The 22,320-nt window shown below is 41.5% G+C and overlaps 1 protein-coding gene across 1 annotated transcript in view; it reads right to left on the bottom strand.

Moving 5' to 3' along the window:
* Positions 1 to 22,320, bottom strand: part of gmds (GDP-mannose 4,6-dehydratase) — a 217,894-nt gene that overhangs the window by 137,507 nt on the left and 58,067 nt on the right. The window contains exon 5 of the mRNA XM_078169035.1: positions 83 to 275. Within this exon, the coding sequence (XP_078025161.1) occupies positions 83 to 275 (193 nt within the window). The remainder of the gene's footprint in view (positions 1 to 82; positions 276 to 22,320) is intronic.

The raw sequence follows: 22,320 nt of genomic DNA, 5'->3' as shown, positions 1-22,320 counted from the left end.
ATGGTTTGATGAATGGTGCAATGTAGAAAATGTTACATAATCCTAGTGAGTGTGTGTGTGTGTGTGTTTCCACATGTATTACCATAAGGTGAGCGAGGGTAGAAGGGCGTGGTTTCTTTCTGGGGGATCTCCTGAACTTTGCCGTACAGCTCACTGGTAGAGGCCTGGTAGAATTTTACGCTGTTGGTCAGACCGCATGTCTTTATGGCATCCAGGAGACGAAGCGTACCAACGCCATCCACATTAGCGGTGTACTCAGCCAACTCGAAGGAGATCTAAAGAAGAGAGAGAGGGGAAAAAACAGATGGAGAAATTATTTAGGGACGTTGATAGAAAAATTTCCTCTATGCAAATCTGTGAAAAATTCATACTATTTGATGTAGAATATAGAAAATAGTGACTTTGGACTTGTCTCTGTTTGTAGTTAAGTAACAACAATGAGGACTCAAGACTTGACTTTGACTGTTCAAAACTTAAAGTAAAAAAATTCAAGTCTCAAGTCTTGACCTGGTGAAATCCCAGAACAGGAAAAAATAAATATAACCGCAGTCCAGTCAGGCCCTGCATTTCTGCACAGTGTGTATAGTTACTTATTAGGCCTGTACACAGAATGTATGCATGGTCTTAGCCATGTAAAAAATAAATAAATAAATATATATATAAAAAATAAAATGTTGTATTATTTTAATGATTAGCCTAGTTTCACTGAAATCATACGCAACACATCACAAATGGCTGTTGTCTTAAGAGGTTTGATTCACTCAAAGTGTACTAAAATCCTTTAAATCTGGCTTGCTGAATTTGCACTGAAAAGCTGCCACTTATCAGGTCAGCCATATTCCAGGTGCAAGAGGTGCTAGTATTGTCGTATCAGCCGGTCAGGATCCAGGATTTATACGGTTTTGCCTGTTAGATCTTAAGTTTTGAAATTCATTAAAGACATACTCTTTCATTTATCAACATATACATAATGAAGGGTATTGCTTAAGTATAACTGAACACAGAATGATGCAAAGTGAGGAACTTAACAAATGGCACAAGTTCACTGCACATTTCACACAAATTCACCAAAATCTACCATCAAAGAAGGCGGGGAGGCAACAATGATGTGGAATGTAACTGGAGAATGTGTCGTTTCTGGAGTCCATCAGAGCTGATCAGAAAGCTCATTCCTCAAACTAAACACTCCAACTCCCAGAATGCCTGTTGCTGAGGGCTGGGGGGGAGGGGATTTTAATGAACACTTGGGGGGAAATTAAGTTTAAATTAGATATGGATGTGTGCATGCACGACTGTGTGAGTTTGTGACACTGTGCACTTGAACTGTGTGTGCTTGTGTGAGTGCCAGCTTGGCCTCAGGCTCCAAATCAGGCATGACGGTTAAAAGCCATGCTGGTTAGTGGTCACCACACCTGGAGCGAGCGGCATGAGCCACGTCTGTATGGAGGAAACGCTTTGGCCCTTTAGTGCTTCCACACCGGCGCTGTACACATGGCCAGATAAAGACCCCTTATTTAAAGCTGAGACCGAAGAACACTGGGCCTCTATTCCACTCACACACGCTCACACACTTACACACTCACACACACAGAGTGAGCAGGTTTGATCAGGTTCAATTACACTCCACAGCTCGGTGTAATTACCTGTGACGCTCCACTCACACTTTTACTTTGCATTCTGGCATTTTCATTTACATCATTTACAACAGAAAGTCAGGGGACACTTTATGCATAACATATACTTTGTGTTACATTATGATTCCACAGCAAACACAAGGGGTGCACACAGCAGTAGCAATATCTATATAATAAACACCAATCTAAAATCACAACAACCTAAAGCCTAAAAATGGACCAGTTGAAGAAATCGACAAAGACACACTATCATTTACTGAGAAGATGCTGTATGAAGATGTCAGAGGGAAGTCTAATTATTGACCTAACAGTTTCAAACTGTGCTTGCCAGCACGGGTACCCATGCTGCTCAATGCTTTTATTTTTAATGCAACTGGTCTATCTTTTTTTTTCTCTACACACACCTCTGCAAACTTTCCAGCCTCTACCTCAACTGGTAGAATGTGCATCCCATAAAGGTTGAGTCCTTTGCAGCGGCCCAAGTTCAATTCTGACCCCCAGCCTTTTGCTGCATGTAATCCCCTTCTCTCTCCCACCTTGTCAATAAAGGCAAAAATGCCTGAAAAGTAATCTTAAAATGAAAGAAAAAAAAACAAACACCCCCCTTCACCCTGCCTAGGTGACACGTTGTGTCCGTGCTCCATGTCTGCCAAAAGCCCAAAAACCTGAGGTATTTCGGGGGTTTTTTGTTTGTTTTTTTTGGTATTTTGGTTTTTGTTTTGGTTTGGAATTAAGAACAAAAGCATTTTTAAAACCATACCCAGGAAATGTCTGGTTACATAGTAAATAAATGAGTAAAGCTAAAAGTTTCAGTCACTCTACTGATTCGCTGGTTCCAGCACTTGTTAAACCACTGCAGAAGGAGCACGCACAACATAATGACATGCAAAGAGCTTAAGACAAACCTTAATGGTGAAAAACAATGTAGAAAATGTGATATAAATACTGCATTTATTTGTTTAATATACTGATGAATGGAACGTTACTGTTTCCTCATTGCTCCACACAGCTGAGGTGTCATCTGACATTATTTTCAGTCTCTTCAGCATTTTCCACTTGGTCACACATTTAAATGTATGACTATGGCTACTACACTATACAATATTATTCACATCACTGAGTACTGTACAAGTCAAATAAAGAAAGTTGGCACCAAATATCAGGTAACATTTGTAATCTTCTTTACTTGTTTTTTGATCAGACAGCTCACAATTTAAACAAATATTTTGTCATTTTTTTGATTATATTAAAATAAAATGTTTGGATTTGGGTTTAGACACTATTTGACAGACTTAGCTCCTCTTGTTAAATAAAAAATAAGGGTTTCATCAAATTAAAAAAGGGGTATATATTTCCTGTAGACGGTAAGGTGCAAAAAAAAAGCTTTGTTTTAGGATTTTTTTTTCTTCAAGTATAAAAAGCATGGCCAGCATTTCCTCCTCTTCTTAATGGAAGTCTTCAAATTAAATGTAAAAGCGTCACACTGGGGTTGTTCAGGTCAAGATGGGTGCAGCCAGCTAATGGAACACATTGGCTCCTGATGAACACACACTCACAGATCTCCTGTCCAGCAGAAGACGTAATGTAATCTCAGCTCTCTCAGGTTCAACTTCAGCTCTTCCTCCTCCCCTCCTCCACCTCTTCCTTCCTTACACACTTCTGCTCCTGCCTTGTCACTGCTCACTCTCCCTGGACCTCATAAACCTTATTTTATGCTACTACAGCACCTACCTCACCGACACCCCTCTCTGTCCTGCTGTCTGTGTGGGAGTCCCTCCATTCCTCTTGTTTTTCCAACACCAAGAGGTCTATGACACACACACACAGACTCTGGGTATCAAAACCAGCTGAGAGGGGCAGGGTCCAGGACGCCTTGACAACTTAAATCAAACAAATTGCCTTAATGCCTCCATTCTCTGTCATTATGTAAGGCAGGGCCTGAGCGCTGACGGTTTAAAGGCCAGACGTTTGTGTTCACTGCTGTGTGTGTGTGTGTGTGTGTGTGTGGGGACTGCTGGGCCCCTCGGTCGACCTGGCAGATATTGTTCTGTTCTGTTCTGGGAAGTCAGCCAGGCTCTGTCAGCATTGGGGGTCCGCGCCGGCCGGAAAAAAAAAAAAAAAAAAGGCAATCCGTTTAAAAGGTTCTAAATGTACAGGATATACGTGCCGCATTTAGTGGTTTCATTTCTTTCCTGCTCACACAAGGCCTGTTGAAATGCATGCTTGAAACTGGGGAATGTGACTCTATGCGTGTGTGTGTGTGTGTGTGTATGTGTGTGTGTGTGTATGCTCACATACAGCAGAGTGTTGGTGTGTGTCTTGACGGATGTATAAATATGAGCTACATTTATTCAGCCGTGGCCTCCCTCTGCATACCTGCATGGTCTTCCATACAGGATAATATGAAGGCATTAAACTGCATATACACAGTGGTGGAAGAATGTGGAGTTCTATTGTGTGTTCAGAAAAAAGAATGAGTCAATCATTCAGGGACAGAGAAAAAAAGAGTGAGGTTACTTATTTTTATGATTGATTATAGAATAAATAACATTTTTGGTGAGATCCTCAGAGTATTATAATTATCTTATATTATTAAAGCATTAGCTTGTTTATTCTTTATTTAATGTCATGAGAAGAAATACATACATTTGGCAGTAGATCAAAAAAATTATCATATTTTTGCTATACCAACTAGCCGTTTCTTATTTTTTGTTTTATTAGTATTTACGTAACACGTATATATTTACGTTTAAATGTATGTTTATTAATTTTTTGTTTTGTTTTTTTGTCTTTTTAGAAATTACAAAATGTTACAGTGTTCTGGATGAAAAGAAAAGCTCTGTAAATATGGGCCTGCAAAGGTATTAAGACACTTTAATACTTTTAAAGAACTTTTCAAGACAGGTTTTAACCAAATGTAAGGCAGACTTTTGAGCAAATCATCTTTTTCTTGTTCAAGCACTGTAGGTAAGTATATATGCAGACCCATGCAGAGGTAGGTTTTACATAGAAATATGGATATTAGAGTGGGTTACTTTAATCTTCATTTTGCTCACGTGTAAGTGCAAGTATAAAATAACAAGACAGTATTAGGTAAAAAGACAGTATAAGGTTCGTGTTTAACTTTGAAAGGTTCTTTACAAATAAAATTACCATTAAAGACTTGTAACATCAGCAATGTGGACTTTTACACAGGAAATCTTGATTCATTTTGACAAAAATATTTTAAAAGATGGATAAATATGATTAGATAAAATGCTTGTTGCAATAAATAAATTCAATTTTGAGACAATTTAATGACTTTTAAGGCCCAAAATTTATATAACTGAATGTGAGATCTTTATAAGACTTCTCAAGGACTTGCAGACACCGAGGTTCTCTCCTTTATTTGTTTTATATATGCACTTCAATGTCCATGATTAAACGAAAACTGTACGTTCAAATCCAAGAAATGCATATTTTTGAGCTCCCTTTCCAATTGTGATGAGAATTTTGGTGCATGGGATTATAAAATCGTGGTCAAAGTATGTAGTGTGTAATTTTTACTTAATTACCAAATTTCATCCAGACTCTTCATAAAATCTTTTTTTATTAGTTTCCTAATGCCCAAAGTAAACAAAAGAAAATGGATTGTATTTTTTTATGAGCCCAACACAACACCAACCTGCTCCCTGATCCACTGCTGTTTGTTCACTGGAGTTAAACTGTGATGCGGCAGATAAATAACCTCTGTGGTAAACCGTCATAACACCTCAGATTCCAGAGAAGTTACAGGAGAAAGACCGCCCCTCTTTGAGCATCACTTTCTCGTTATCCTGGACTACGTTGTCAAACACTGAAACTCCGGCACATTCCTGCCAACCGCAAACACACAAATAAAGAAATCACTAAGACGCCCTGGAGGTGGAGATGACTGAGAGAGGGAAAAGGAGAGGTAGGTATGGAGGAGAAAAAAAAACAGAGACAGACAGAAAAAGGAGAAAGTGTGTGTGTGTGTGTGTGTGTGTGTGTGTGTGTGTGCACGCGTGGGCATGAGCATGGGTGGGGGTTTGTTGGGAGAAACCACAGTCAATTACACCTTTACTCATCACATTACAGGCCAACTGAAATTAGAGCAGTCGTGTGTTAACAGGGCAAAGACAAACAGGCTGAGTTCCCTCCAAGGGAGAGAGGTTTAGACCCAACCTGGCAACCCACACAACGCCAGACAGATCAATTACTCTGCTTTCATCAGCTCAACTACAGTGTCACTCATCTGCATTATGAAGCCAAGATATAGACCCCACTTTTCCTTGCAAACATAAAAACTTAGTGCAGCACGGCTCCACTCAGTGTTTGGACAATGAAGTTTTTCTTAGCATCAGTGATTGAAAGGTGCAAATACTGATTGGGAAAAGTAGTTTGTGTAAAAAATGTTTTACTACTAATTCACAGCAGTGGGAAAGTACAGCCTACAAAGGCTGCAGCTGGGCTAAAGATGTAAAACACAACTGCCAGAATAAATTGGCATTATACATTTTTGTGAACTACGACAAAGTCAGCTTATATTCTGTCACTTCTAAATCGTTGAGACGATATGTATGAAATGTACAAATGTAACATATTCGTGGTATGCAGAAATAAACAATGCCAACATCTGATTCTGGTGACTAGGCTTGGACGTAACACAAAATAGAAGCCTGGGGAATTTGTTCTTTGATAGCACATTAAAGTATGTAAGATTAGCTTCAAATAATTCACTGATATTTTTGATTTAATGGGAAGTGCAGTTCTTACAGATGGTACCTGCTGTCTCAGTCTGGCTATTACTGTATAAATCCCCAAGTTTAGATGAATGTTGGTCATCTGATTCCTCTCTTACTGATATATGAGGCTGTTTAGCACTTCAAGAATGAAAGATACCAACATTAGCTACGGTTACATGATGGCTTCTCGTTCAGAATAAACTAAATCTGAATGAAATCATTCGGAATTAAAGTTTTTCCAGATAGTTTACATGAGAAATATTCATTCCGAATGAGGGTTTACACGGGAGATCAGTTTAATCGCCTTTATTCGGGTTTGCCCAAGGTTTGGGGCAGGGAAGTTTTCTGATTGGATAGGGGGCGGGGCGGGTGTTACGTGTTTATGTTTGCCAGAAGAAAACACTGTAGTCCTCACTCCGGATAACAAGATGCTTGACGACGCCATTCTTAGTGCCTTTTTCAGGCTTGTTTTGCTTATATTCTTGAAGCAGCAGTACGACACCAACCTTGTTCTGCTAATGCTTCGTCTGTTGAGGAGGGGAAGGGAGGAAGAAGGTCGAAGAAGGGAGATAGAAGACCGTGCTTAGGCGAATGGAAATCGGTGAGTGCAACGAGTCCGATTGCTCTATCTCAGCCCATTGCTATGCACACTATATACGTCATTGCGCCAGAAGGGCAAGGAAACGAGCATGCACAGACAGACCGGAATGAACTTAAAGAGGAATGAGTGTATACAAGCACACAAAATTCTTTCATTTGGAATGACAAACGAAAAACCATCCCCTTTAATTGGATTTAATTTTCCATCGGAATGACCATTTTTCAATTGGAATGACCGTTTACATTACTACTTTTAATCGGAATGGCCTTTCATTCCAAATGAAAGTGGAATTAAACTGTCCATGTAAACGTACTGAGTGACTGTTGGTATGAGACAGAACGTGAACTATGATCTCCAGTCTCAAACATACACGTTTTGTACTGCCAACCACCCAATCCAACCTCCTTTCAGAAAGAAAGTTATTTTTCATATGATGGCAAGAAGACGACTGTCAGGAAAATCTAAATGTTTGAAGAGATGACGGATGCTGCTATTTTTCTTATACTAACGGTGCAGTTATTTTCGTGCCAACTTTTTGTTTATGGTCATTATTTTCACACTGAGGTTGGAGAAAGTGTGAACAGGCCTTTAGGTCTGCAACTTCTGCAACTATTAGACGCACACATGTTTTCATGTACAGACTGGGGTTTACCGATCACAATGCAAACTCATAATTTTGTCCTCGCCTTTCATTATCTTCAACACATTCACCACTTTTCACCTAGCAGTAGTATTGGATTAACCAATTGCAAAATAGTTGCTAGTTGCTGGTTCTTTTTCTTTGCAGTCAGTTAGTGAATTGATATAACACCTTACTGTTGCAGCTTTAATGAAAACAAAATAAAAGGGTTGGGTACCATCCACATTTGAACCTACTGTAAGCCAGCAGTGGTTCAGGTACTTGGAATTCAGTAACGGTACCCAACGGTGCCTTACGGTACTTTACTTTGTCTGTAACAGTAAAATTTCATTTTTGTAGAAGCTGCAGGGGTCCAAACCCAGTATTCTCACCTAGATGCACTCTCAGGTACCAACATTTGACACAGATGGATTTAATGTGAATCTGTACTCAATGGTACCTACGTTATCTGGTTGGTACCCTTAACAGTAACAACCCTACAAAATAATGTCACTGTTGGTAAAAATATAAGATGCTTCACAATGTGCACTATTTAAACTATTAATATTGAGTATAACAGAAATACATTCAAGGAAATGTCTACAAAAGTATAGATTATTACATCAACCACACGATGGCTAAATGTCAACACAAAACATTACATTTCTCTGTGATTTGTATTTCAAAGCTCAGTAAAGACTGGTTGTAGCGCAACATGATTTAAAATTACCCAAAAATTTTCCATGTTGTCACTCGCTACCTGCCTTAGCCTAAGCTACTGTTGCTGTATGGGGCCCACGCTAACAGCCCACTCTCCAAACAGAGCCATACCTCCATCCTCATGTGTTGTGATGAAACTTAAGGGGGAATCTCTACACCGCCAGTTCTGTCTTGCTGGAATTGTGTCACTCAAGCTCTTCTCTGCATAAACACACACACCTGCTAGAAAAACAAAGCGCTATTTTTTCCTTGCACTGTGCCAATTTGCCTTTCCCTGAGACGCAGACACAATACAATTCAAAGAGGAGCAAGAGGGTAAGAGTTGCACACAGTGAATGGTGAGTGACAGGGAGAGTGAGACAGAGGCAGGGATGTATGACACTGCATCATCTGCCTGGAACGTGTGTTGGCTCTTTGAGTGTTTCATGCTGGGAACCAAGTGTTCTTAAAATGGATCACAATAACACTATCACTCCCTGGCCTATGCAAACACCAGGTAAAACTACAGGTATGACTCTCTCACACTGCAGCAACCAATTCCAAACATTACAAGCATGTCAAAGATTCTCAAATAACACAGTGCATAAAATACACACACACGTACACACTCAAGTCTCACACTCAAGAAATTCCTTGTAGCCAAGGTCCTTTGTGTTCAACAAATGACATTTGAAGGCAGAAGATTAAAGACAAACACAGTGACAAGCGGAAACAATACAAGCCTCTAAAGAGCATCAATTATAGAGTGCACCTAAAGGAAATCCAAACAGTGAGTCTATTAATAGAGCCTGTATTTAACATGAGCTCCCAGAATAGCAAAACAGGTTTACATGGTTTACACCAGCTGTTTTATAGTTGGGTTAACAATGGATATTAGTTTACAGAAAAAGTGTATAACGAAAAAGATGCATGTCTTTGAATACAAAGGACTGGAAGCTTTACATTTTGACTTGCAATTTCCCTTTGAAGACATATGCCTTGACTTGGATTTTTTGAATAAATATTTGCTCAAATTATACTCTCCACAGCTGCAAGGCCACAAGGTTTTTATTACCAGAGGATAAAAAGCAGAACTTTGTACAAGTCCACTGTCTGTACCCTTGCCCAATTTGAAGTCTATCAAAACACCATCACCAAGAACATCGGTATTGAATGATCTTGCAAAACCACAGATTATGAAAGATCATGAAAAATAGACTATGGCCCAGGCAGGGTTAGGTTAAGGCAACTTAAATGCTTGGTCAGTTTGGGAAAGCATGTGGTTGTGATCAATAAAAAGATAACGCTTAGGGGCGTTGGTGGCTTAGTGGATAGAGCGGGCGCCACATGTACAAGGCTGTTGTTGCAGCGGTTCGGGTTCGAGTCCAGCCTGTGGCCCTTTGCTGCATGTCATCCCCTCTCTCTTTCTCCTCTTTTCACACTTGGCTGTCCTGTCCGTTGGTGCGTGTCTCCACCGCTGGAACCACCCCCGAAGAACAGAGTTCCAGAACTTTTACAGGGGCTAAACAAGTCCCTGCCTCGGAGTAGGTTTTTCACGGACCGTTTATTGAGTTACTGAGTTATTACAGACACCGCTAATGGCTAACGGCGTCCCTACGCCCCTACGTCACCCCGGTCAAAATGGTTGCGCAATGATTACGTCACATCCAGAGCCCAGTAACTTCACAGGAACCTTCCTCCTACTCAGCTCTCTCAGTGGAGACACGGCGGTTGAGAGGGCAGAGCGAGAGGACATTCCTGTAGTAGTTCCTGCCCCCCAAATACTACCAGGAACTTCTTCAATGGAAACGGGCCTAATGTTTCCAAAACAACGCCACTGAGTTGCGACGGCATCACCAGCAGTAACTGCCAAATGAACACTCCCGCTAGCTAGATTTCACCTGGCCCGAGTGGTGCACAGTGCAGTAAAAAGTAAAAGAAGAGTAGCAACATTAACCTACAGACCAGAGTCCTGCACTGGGTCGGGTACCCACGGGTCCCCAACGGGTACCCGCAAAAACAGCTGATTTGCGGGTGGTTTTTAAAATAACATTTTTTCCCGGGTTCGGATCTAGGTGGAAAAAATAACATGCGGGTCGGATCGCGGGTTTTAGATAAACACATCAGTCATTAGTTCGGTAAACTACAGATAACTATCTTGGTCATTATTTACTCTCTGAGGATCGCCTCCGCTATTTTGCAACGGTCATTGGTTCAGCTGTTCACATGCGTTTCACCATCTAATAACACAATTTGTGATTGGACGACAGAATCAACATGGCTGCCACCATCTAACAAGTGCCGCTTCCAAAACAATAAAAATTGTTAATTGTTAAATTAAATAATTATTTAGGTATTTGAGAAATAAGTGGATAAAATGTACAACTATCACTTTATAATGTTTCTGAAGTGTTTCCCTGATGGATTACTTCTCTCCTCGATGGATTCTAAAAACACGTGACAGCTCGTAACTGCTGAACGTCGCTCTGGACAGAAAGTAAGTCTATTATTACACACGTAAAGTTCCTTTACATAGACTAAAAGTTTAAAAGCATTAAACGTAACAAACGAGTGCTTTTACACTCGTATGGGAGAAGAACACAGAGGGTTGATGATGGAGCTGAAGTCAGGTTTTTAATTGTGAGAGCTTCTTCATTCAGGTCATCGTTTACTCACTGGCACCTTAACTGTGGCGATATGCTGTTCAATATTCAGCCAATATGACCCAAAATGATTACTTTAATTCCAGGTTACGGGTCGGGCTGCGGGTCGTGTTTCAACGGGTCGGACCGGGTTGCGGTACTAATTGGTCTGATGGGTGGGTTTGCGGTTCGAGTGCGGGTTTGTACGTCGCCAGGTCGGGTCGGGGCGGATCTTGAAAACTGGACCCGTGCAGGACTCTGCTACAGACCAACATACATGATCGGCCAAAAATATTATAAGTGGTAGGGCTGCGCGGTATACCGGTTCATACCGAAAACTGGTATTTATTTTCATTATAATATGAAAAACCGCAATACCGGTGAATAGCACAAACAACGTCTGGACCGTGCACGGTGGAAAAGTGTTTCAGCTGGGACCCATTTCACCCCTGCACACCACAGGCTTGCAAAAGCCAGCGAGAGTGAAAAATCGGGTAAAAATTCTGACATGTTTGTTGTGGCAAGTCAAAACACTCACTCAGAGAGTGAAAGTCTGGCTCTGAAATCTCACGTCTCATGAGATTTGAGTTGGTGCAGGAAGTTACTGCTGGAGTGACCTTAGAAACATGAGGAGTTACTCTGTTTGGAGTAGTCGTGGCTGAATTTTTACCCGATTTTGACCAACTGGATCTGGATGAGCTATTTGAATTTGATGACCGCCTGTATTTATTTGAACACAGAGTACACGGACGTACACAGACGCAGAGCTCATTGAAATTGAAGAGCAGACGAGGAGAGAGAGAGAGAGAGCAGCAACAAGCAGAGGAACACGTCCGAATCCAGCTAAAGGTAAACACAGACATTCATTTCTCCTTTCCCTTATGTTGTCGGACAATTATACTAACAATCCGAGCCTATCTGTGTGGAAAAAAATGCACTTTTAGTCGATGTATTTTTGACGTTGTTTGACGCTGTCTGAGTGCCCTATTATTTAATATAGTGCGCGCTCACAGGCTGCAGGCAGGGCCGCCCTAGCGCCATACTGGAGAAATTTCAAATATTGAACATCCTATCACTCATTTAGACAAAAGTAGATCGGAAAATAGGGCCCAGGTTGAAAAAAACATTAGTTCCCCTTTAAAGTAGCTAAGAAGTAGCTAAAAATGAGAACTTGTTATATTCAGTGTTTTCCTTATGATAAAGAATCTTTCTCAGAACTTGAACAGAGAAAGAATTGTTGTAGTGGCAAGTTGTGTTCAGAATTCATTCTGAGAAACAATTGATGTAGTCCCATTAAAGTTAACTTTACTATGGGATGAAAACTATTACTGAAATGGCTTTGTGTTTCTTAACAACCACCGTTTATACAGAAAATGAAACGCACCAGCATGCTTTCAAAATATTTTTTCTCCCTCATTTACTCAGGTGTTTCTTTTATTGTGGTTATTCACTGTTAACAGATTTAAAGTGCAAATACAGTGACAGAATGTGAGGCTGAATACCAAAATGTCGATATACTTACGGAGAGCTTATAAAATAGGATTAAAAAAATAAACTTAAGTACCTTAAACTTGAAGGCAAATTAACATTAATTTTTCAAATCAGGGATGCATGTCATGCCATGTACATGGCATGACATGCATCCACCCACTAATCCCCATCACTGATGTTCACTCATCATAGCGATCATATCTCCATCCCTGTGTTTTTGTGTCTAATTACAGGCGTCTTCCACTCAGTTAGTGTGGAGGCCGCTGCAGCTATGGCAATGAACAAATACAAGTCAAACAGATCAGGTGGATCTGAGAGAGACAGACTGAAATGTGGGAGTGTGAGTAGCGCACATGTGGAGAACTACGTGCTGCGGCAGCGTATGTCAGGGCAGGTAGACTGAGAGTTGGAGATTGGCTGTCAAACTTAGGATTTATGCAGCCGAGTCTGGAAAGTCCCTGTCTGCCTCCCGGCACTCTACTCTACCCCTTTCACTCCTTCTCTCTTTTTCTCTGCCTCATTTTCTCTTGATGGCATTAATGTGAACAGGTGGTGGCCAGTCTCTCCACTGTTGCTGCCCTGCTCCATCTCTCAGGGCAACGACATGAAGGAAATTTCAGGGGTGCCGGAGCCAATGCAATCAATTCGTGGTCCAAAACTCCATCATTTTATTTTGATAGTTTTCCCGGTACCACTGCCAGACACACAACCTTACCAGTGAATCATGTTACAATGAGCTTCAATGCAAGTAACATAACGTTATTAAAAGTAATACTCTATAAAAAAAATAGTTTTCAAGGCAGAAATGTGTAACAAAAGTTCCACAGAATCCTCTCAAACCTCTAAACAGTTCGACCATATTTGGTTGTTTGACCAAATATGTATAATATATAGGCTATATTGCTCAAATAAGCTCCAGTATTTTAAGAGTCAGAGAAGTAGGAATCTGATCAGTAATGAGCATACAGAGTGTTTATTAGGAGAGTTAAGGTGCAGTCAGTAAAGCCCATTTCTTTAGCATTGGATAAGAGCGCTTGGAATGGGAACTCCCTGGATAAGTCAATCAAGAAAAGAAGAACCCCTTCATTCCTGCCTTCCCTCAATCACATGATCTACCCTACAGACATTTACCACCAATCAATCACTCCAACCTCACCAATATAAACACGTGTGTAAACATGGCAACAGGTCTTAGAGCAGCAGATTGTGGTCACACCTCGGGGGCTCTGTGGAGCAATCACACATGTGCACAAACTGACATACATGATTACACAGGTAGAAACAACTTTGTCATCAGTGACACTCTTTTTAGGGATTTCACTAGTGGATTTTGGGGATGTAAGGCCATATCCACACTACAACCAGCTACAGCTACATCAGTTGTCAGTCAACTAATCGAGTGTAAAATAGTGATGTGAACGTGGGTCACTGAAAGGTTATACTATGCGGGATTTCTTCTGAAAAAAAAAAAAGTGTTGGGGTTTCCCATACATTCATGTATTTGTAGTGGCACACCACAATATCAGCATTTGCTGCCCCATATTGATTTTCTTATGGCCGAGGTGAACGTTGCACATCAACACTGACAGACAAACATAACCATTGACTCTTGACATATCATCTCATCTTTACATTATTTTTTTTCTTTTACCCCATACATGGTCAAAGTTGTTTCTTTTCTGGGTTTTATTTGTGACAAATCTCTAAGATCTTACACCTCATCAAGAGAGAGACCTGATGAGGTTGTCAGCAACCTTCCTGACAGCATACAGCTGAACACCACAGCATCACAACAGCATCCTTAATAAGTGATGACATCTCTTTTTCTCCCTCTCCCCGGGGGTTTTCCCACATGATTTCAAAGTGAGCACTCAGAGGAAAGGTGAGGAAGGACCTCCCACATCTAAGACCCCCTGCCAGGACCAAACTGATCCCCTTTAGACTGCCCCCCCATCTTCTCTCACTCACCTAACCCCGCTGCCCCCCCAACTCCAGCTGTTGCCCTTGCTCCATTTGGCTGTAATCAGCACCTAGCATCATCTGTGATTAGAGAAGGTGGGGGTAGTGTGAGGTAAAACTTGACAAATTGGCCCATTTCTCTCCACCCAGTCCCCTTCTTCCCCATCTCTCTCAATCCTCTCTTCCCCTCTCAGATGCCCAAAGACCCCACTTAAATCTGGCAGCACCCCTGTCGACCCCTCCACCCACTCAATCCACGCTGCACCACTCACTTGATGAATGCTGTCCTTGTGAGCAGAGGAAGCCACCAACACACCAACCACCTTTACACACACACACACACACACACACACACACACACACACACACACACACACACACACACACCCAGCCCTGGCGTTGCTTGCATGATCCTTAAATAGAAGTGAAGTTTGGGGACCACCGCCCCTGCAGGTGCTACCTCTCTTTGGTTACACACACACATAAACACACACATATATATGGACTTGCATAGACCACCACAAGAACACACTCCCATAAATACACACACAGACCACAGTCAGCCACAATAACACATAACCAACACACACTCAGGCTGCCCTGGTAGCTATCACAGAGCCATGTGACCAAAACGGAGCCCAGATTATGATCCAACATTATGCCTGATTTACACAACCTCCCCTCTCTCTCTCTCCACTGCTGCCCCACCTCAAACCCCAGCCAGTCTATCCCGGGCCCACCCAGGACCCCCCGGACAGGAGCAGCACAACAGCTGCATGTGTGTATGCGTGAGTGTGTGTGTCGTAGAGAAAGGAGAACAAGCAGGACCCAGGTTATGGCCAGGCAGTTACATGGTGCCTGTTAAGTTATAAATACCTTCTCGTCTGTCTTGCAGAATTACTGAAAGTGTCTCTTTAGAAATGTTTATGTTGACTGTTTGCAAGCTTCTAAGGTTATTTAAAAAAAAAAAAAAAAAAAAAACAAGACTGATCTGAAAGTACCATGGCGTGACAGAGCAAGAGGCCAGAGACATGCTTGAAACAATACCCCTTTTAAAAACAGAGATTTTGCAACACTGCTGTGAAAAAGATCCACTATTATGCCAGCTTTGCTTTTTTGCACTGAGCCAAACAATGCTTGCATATTGTTGCACTGACCCAAACAATGCCAGCAAAATGCTGCTCTAGTGTATGATTTAGGACAGCGTGCCAGCATTCCATAAGCAGAAGAGACGTGGCGTGTAACACAACAACATCAACGTCTAGTGTGTAGTTTTACACAGATGTCATTTGGCTACGTTACTACCTTTGCTGCCAGCTTAATGCTGGAAGAACAATGCCCTCCATTCCATGTCCATGCCTTTTATGAAGACTGGCAAGGCAGAATAACAGAGCAACATTCCCACCTTCAACAGGCTCTATAGAAGAGGCTAATAAGTGTGTTCACAAAAGCCGCCTACCTATTTTTGTTTATACAGAATGCGCCTTTTTCGGGGCAATGGGGGGTGTGAGCAAGTAACAAAACGTGTAGCTCAGTATGTGATGTAAACAGTGACTTGGGAGGGAAGCCGCGGCTGGTCAGGCCTTCGGCGATTCTCTCGGAAGTCGGCCCGTCCTTCACTGTCCCCATCATTTGACGGTTAATGGCCTCTTCGTTTGCGAGGGCAAGGAGGGCGCACAATTCCTTGTCTCCCCAGCTGCTCATCTTTACAGTGTCTGTCAGGTTTGCGTTTCCCTCTTGCTACTAGCTGCTCGCTAATTCCTGCGATCAGCTGTTTCCTGTTTATCCACCGCAGGTGGGTTGCACGTGCAGCATCATCTACAGCTCCTCCCACAAGTCATCAACAGCCCCTCCCGTGGCAGAAGGGCGCCTCGTTCTGTTTAAACCAAAAAGTTTCCACCAATATGACTACCCTATGAGGCGGAAAATTGGGCACCTCGGATCAACTCACCAGTCCGGCTCTGTGTGTCTAAAAGTTCACAGCTTGCCAGCAAAACAGCCCAACATTCGCAGAAAATCTGGCAGTGTAAAAGGGGCTTAAGACACCAGAGGGATGTGCTAGCCCCTTTACTGGAGCGATGCAATGAAGCACCACTACTATATACCATCTATCACCATCCAAGCAGCGATTTAATATTGTTAAAAATTGTCAGCTCCAAGTTTGAAAGAGGGACTGAATAACAAACAGATTTTAAAAAAAGAGGTAGCATTGAAAGATTTTCACTGACCTCTATGCTGCTTTCTAATGTTTACTAACCTGTTTTCCAACCTGTCCACTATGTCAAATGTGACAAACCAGGGGGAAAAAAAAATAAAACAGCCATACAGCCATAGTTTGTACACAGCTTTGGTGTACTGGTAATGGGAAAGGAGACTAATTCCTATTTTTAGCAGGTTTTCTTGCATTCAAAAAACATGCAAATGCACACGCGTTTAGTCTCTTTTACAATTCAAGAATAAGCTGGGTGATACTGGTTTTTCTGAAACACACTGGTTTTGGTCTGTTCATTTGTTGATAATGACAACAATATTTAATATGATCTACCTTATCCTTTCAATAAGTAAAAATCTGATGACTAGCCTGAAGCAAATAAACAGCAGTCAAATGAAAGGTGGAATTCTGTCCCCTATCTTGTTCAATGAGCATATGGATGACCTTTGAAACAACTGAATCAGTGTAACACAGGCTGCCTTGTTGAAAACTCTGTTGTCAATCAGCGCATGTATGCTGTAAATTCTTAGTCTATTTAGTGCTGGGCCAGCACAGCAAAGATTATGACATTAAATTTAATACCAAATGGAGTAATGTCATGATAGTGAGAAGAAGAAAGGAAAGGAAATTTGTCTTCCTGTATTTCACTTGTGAGATATTTCTCTCATGACGTGGAAATAAAACACCTTGGTCATTTTCTAACTGATGATTTGAATGATGAACAGAATGATTTATGAACAATATTGTAAACTGTATGCTCAGGCCAGTATGTTCCAATTTTTGTATGTGTCCTGTCAATGTAAAGTGTTCATTATTTAGTACTTTGTGCACATGTATGTACACAGCTCACCTTTGGTATAGCTACAGGAAAAGCAGTATGCAGAAGGTGCATGCAGAATGGCTTACAATAATGCACAATAATGCACTGGGGTTGGTGGCATAGTGCCAGTCAACTTTTTGTGTCCTCTGGTGTTCCTACATTTGAGGCATATCTAAGACATGTTCTGAACAATTTTATGTGTCACTTGGATGAGTCAGAGAACAGCACCATAGAGGCTTTAACCAGCTCTTGCATGAGCTGCTTTCAGTACTCACCGAGGCTCCGAAAACACTGGCAAGAAAACCAACATATTTAAGTTTTTTTAGATTGACTAATAAATTGTGGTGGTTTTTATCGCGTATGTCTTGTCTTTTCTTTTACTGCGAAAATGCACTTGTGAGTCTGAGATAAAGTGTAAATTGAATTGATTGAATTGAAAGGTAGCATTATTATATAACATTAAAATAAAGTGTGGTAGATTCTTGTAGTCTAAGTAAGTCTATTTCCGTTCCTGAACAGTAAAATTGGCAGTACAAGGAAGAACTGTGGCTCATTACTACAGAGTTTGTAGTAAACGTAGGTTTGATTCAGAAATATGGTCACGGTGGGAAAGACATATGTAAATGCTAGATAAAGTAACAAGCAACTGCAGTTATTAGAGTAACATTTCTTTTCCAGTGACGTTGTATTCATATGTAAATATCGTGCGTGATGAACATAGCGTGGTGATGATACAGAAACCTGCAGAGCCACCCTGCGCTGGCACACTGCTAAAACAAAGACAAGCAAAGAAAGACAAGGGCTGGGCAAATGAAACTGGCAAACCACCTTTCCCCTCAGCTGGATAGGTGCATGTTTGTGACCACGTGTGTGTGTTGCTCTCTTTTATTACTATGGTGATGGGTTCTCTGACTGCATGAGGAGGCCGAGTCATAAAAGATGGTGTGATGTAGGAGTGGCCAACCTTTCCCATCCTTTCCCAACCCCATCACACCAACAGCTTTCATCTGGAACGGATTAGAGACATTAGCACTTTCTTATCTCAACGCCTTCCTCTGCGTCTTTCACCATCTCCCCCCTTTTCCTGTCTCTGGCCTCCCACACAACACCCGCCCCTTTTATTTCTCCATCTCTGTACCTGTGCATTCTTAAAATACTCTAAAACATGCCAAGGAAAAGAAAGAAATCAAGCTTTGCTAAATAAAAGTAAGAGTAGACAACAAACTACCCTCTACACTGTTGTTAGAGTCTGTTGTTAAACTATTATACTTCTATTAAGAAAAATCTGGCTCACATTCAAGAACATAAATCAACGCACAGGCTCATATTTTCATATGAGCGCCAGCCAAGTCCACTCTGCTTTGTTTGAACACACAAAGAATGCAGCTTAGTTAAGGGAAGAGAAATTGACCAATCACAACTCTGACACCGGGTGTGCACGTAGACACACAGATATTATGCACTATAATGTGACCTTACTACAATATCTAAACGTGGTTGTGTTTGTGTGTGTTGTTGGTGGAATGTGGAAGAGGCTTACAGATATTACAGGAGCGTTTGCACAGAGACTAAAAATAACCTTGTACTTATGAACAAACACACATACACACAGCGGTAATCCACATTAATACCAGTCATCAATCTTGAGGTGATGGCACGTTAGGCCGTCCTTATTGGGAAGGGATATGACAGCGTGCTCAGTGGGAGTATGTGTTGCAGAGCCTGGGCTGTGATGTGAATTTAATCTCTGTCATCTATCTCTATTAAAATGGCTCCAGATAGCCGATGGGTTTGACACGGGTCTGACAAGGCTACGCTGTTGCCGATTCTGAACATCACAATACATATACAATATTCTGAAGCAATAAACATGAGTAAGACTGTCAACTGAACAGACAAATGTGTACATAACATGATAACCACCCTGCTTGATAACAGCTGCATCCTGCTGAATATTTACTGTACATAAGCCAAGAGCAATCACATAAATCTTCTGGTCCAGTTTGTTTTGGTTTCACACTACATTTACTGTATGGTTCAGTCTCTGTGCTCAGAGGTTGATACTTTTCTCAGGAATCAGTAGAGGTAAAAAAAAAAAAGAGCTAAGAAAGAGAGTGAATATGAGACTTTGAATCATTAGGTACACAAAAAATGAGAATGCTAATGTTGCCCCATGTCTTCTGGATTTGTTTATTGGTATCTACTTGCTAACAGGTTAGCCATATCAACTTTATATTGTGATAATAAATCATGGCTGTGTGGCTGTCAACTTGTTTCGAAATTCTTCTACCTCCTGGTGGCCAAAAAAAAAAAAAAAATCAATGATTTCAGGTTTAAATATAGTGCCACGATGTTAAGGCACATTTTGCACATGACTAATTTTTAACATTACGATTTGGTGGAAAGCTACCTCAAGTCCTTGACATAGCCAACTAGTAAACAAGCCAGATAAACAAGAGAGTGAAAGAAAACAGTCGGTCTGATCGTAGCGGTAGCCACTTCAAATTAATTATGATAAAAAATAAAAACAGAAGAAGAAAAGAGGATAGGCATATTCCAATTTCTCAATTTTCTTCTTTTTTATGTCAAGGGTTCCCACACATTTTCATAATCAAATTGTCAAAGCTTTTTCATAAGTTATCCTATTTCACCCCATTTCCATGACATCATTTAAAGCCTTTGGAAACACAGCTTGAAAGAGTAAAAATGCATATATTATATCAAAGTCGAGTGTCTCATTAATCATCCACAAAAGTCTGAGTGAAAATAACCATTAATAACTATTAGAAAACCTGGTTTAAAAACAGCTCATTTTGCTGTTTAGACCACTTGCCAGGACAGAGTGGGCGTGGCAGATAACGCTCTGATTGACAGCTCCCTCGTTTTGATTGACATCTCCCTGGCTCAGCAATGGCTGCCACAAATTTAATCCAGCCGTATATGTTTGAGCCCTCTGATGATTCAGAGGATGAAGCAGAAGCTGAAAATGATTCCTTTCAGGTGGTCACTGAATGGTAAGTTTCAAAATGTTTTGTGATTCATATTAATGTTACTTCGTAGAACAGTTAGCATAACTTTTACATGCAATGTTATGGCTAGGCTCCACTGCAAACGTACAGCGTAGCGTCGCGGCGTATTCATTTGGGCTCCACTGACTGCGTATGGAAACGACACGTAGAGAAGCCAGCGGGTTGTTTACCGTTTGCTGAGCCGAGAGGCTGCATGTAGGCTGCATGAAATGTTAAAGCATTTTCCACCTAAGTTATTACATATATTTGAGTTATCTACAAGTTTACTGTACTGTTTGTCATCTACTCGCTTTCAAATGTCCGCCACGGACACAGTGTCACGGATAAACAATAGAAGAGCTGCGTTAAATAGAGAGTTGTCGCGCCGCTCCCGTTGCCGGTGGAGCCGCTGTAATTGATTAACAGGGGGGCAAGCTGCTACGGGACTCGCGCTGCAGACATGCCCGGTTGAGCCCGGCCGTTAGCTGAGATGAATGACAATGTGAGGCTAGCGCTTTGCCTTTCTTCATTGAGATACGTTTTCATTGAAAACATAAATCTGCTCCGTTTTTCTGATAATAGCCTTTTTCATTCAAACACATCCAGTCTTAATAGATTAAATATGTCTTTACTCTGACACATACACCCACCGTCAAAGCGGGAGAGACCGTCTCTCTGGCGTTGTGTAGTTGTATTTGCCTGCCTCGAATAATGTTCCCCTCCGGCTAAAATTGTGTTGTTTCCCGCAGCATCACCTCTGCGATTGGGAATATGTTTATGCGTAGCAAAGCTAACTGCTTGGGGTTGGAGTTAGGGGTGAGGAAGGGTGCACATTACGTCCCCTCCCCGCGAGCCGACACCGGCACCAGGCCCGGGGGGCAAGCCTGGCCGCTCACAAGCCGCCTCTTCCTGCAGCTCCACGAGCTGCAAAGGCTTGGATTGTCCGGGCTCTGGAGCCGGTCAACCTGATTCGAGAGCTGCTGGGAGCCCGCCAGAGGCAGAGCCTCCGCTGGGTCGCAGCCGAGCGGTTCAGCCAGTTTACGATCTGTATTTTCTAAACATCAGACTAGAAAGAGGAGTTGGCTCAGACTCAAAGAGGCAGATTTAGCTGGAGCAGAAAGGTTTTGTTGCGCTGCCACTGGGGGGTGGGATGAGACAACTGACGGATGATTTATGATTGGTTTGGAATTTATTGCGTAATAAATCTCAGAGATAACCATGGCCAAATCAAACCCAATTTCAAGAATGTACAAAAAGTTAAAAGACAGATATTTCGAATTTGGATGGAAACAGATTTCTAATTGTTTTACATGTTTAATATTATGTACATAAGACCCTAAATTACATAGTTAGAAGGCTATTGTGGATTTGGGTTTCCAGAGGCTTTAAGTAGTTTAAAAAAGGTAGGCCTTAATAGCAATACAGTCATACATAATTTAACAGGCACTTCCCAGGCATTTGCAGATAAGCAAAATGCTAGCACCTTATAACTTAACTTGCTTGTTAAGACATTCCCACCACCAACCAGCTGCATATGCCAATAGGCCAGACCAGTACATGTGGGCACTTTGCAAAATGTCAAGACCACACCCCATCCTGTAGATGTCACTGCAATTTGATGTGTTAGATTATAATTTTAACTGGTAAATGTATTTCTTGTTGAACAAATGTGTTTTACGAATTTCTCAAATAATTGTTTTGCAACCTTGCCTGAACCTTAGCCAGAGTCCTGCGCTGGGTCGGGTACAGACAGCTGAAAAACAGCTGATTTGCGGGTGGTTTTTAAAAAAAGTTTTATGATTTTTGAAGCCTAATTGCAGTCGCTGGAAGTTAAAGCTAACATCACTTGGTCACGCTACCACAGCAAGGTTGTAAAGCTGTGTTCCATGT

The sequence above is a fragment of the Epinephelus lanceolatus genome, chromosome 6 (genome assembly GCF_041903045.1).
Source record: "Epinephelus lanceolatus isolate andai-2023 chromosome 6, ASM4190304v1, whole genome shotgun sequence".
NCBI classification, from domain to species: Eukaryota; Metazoa; Chordata; class Actinopteri; order Perciformes; family Serranidae; genus Epinephelus; species Epinephelus lanceolatus.
Note: the sequence above shows the minus strand (reverse complement) of the source record. Positions and strands in the feature narration are given on the sequence as shown.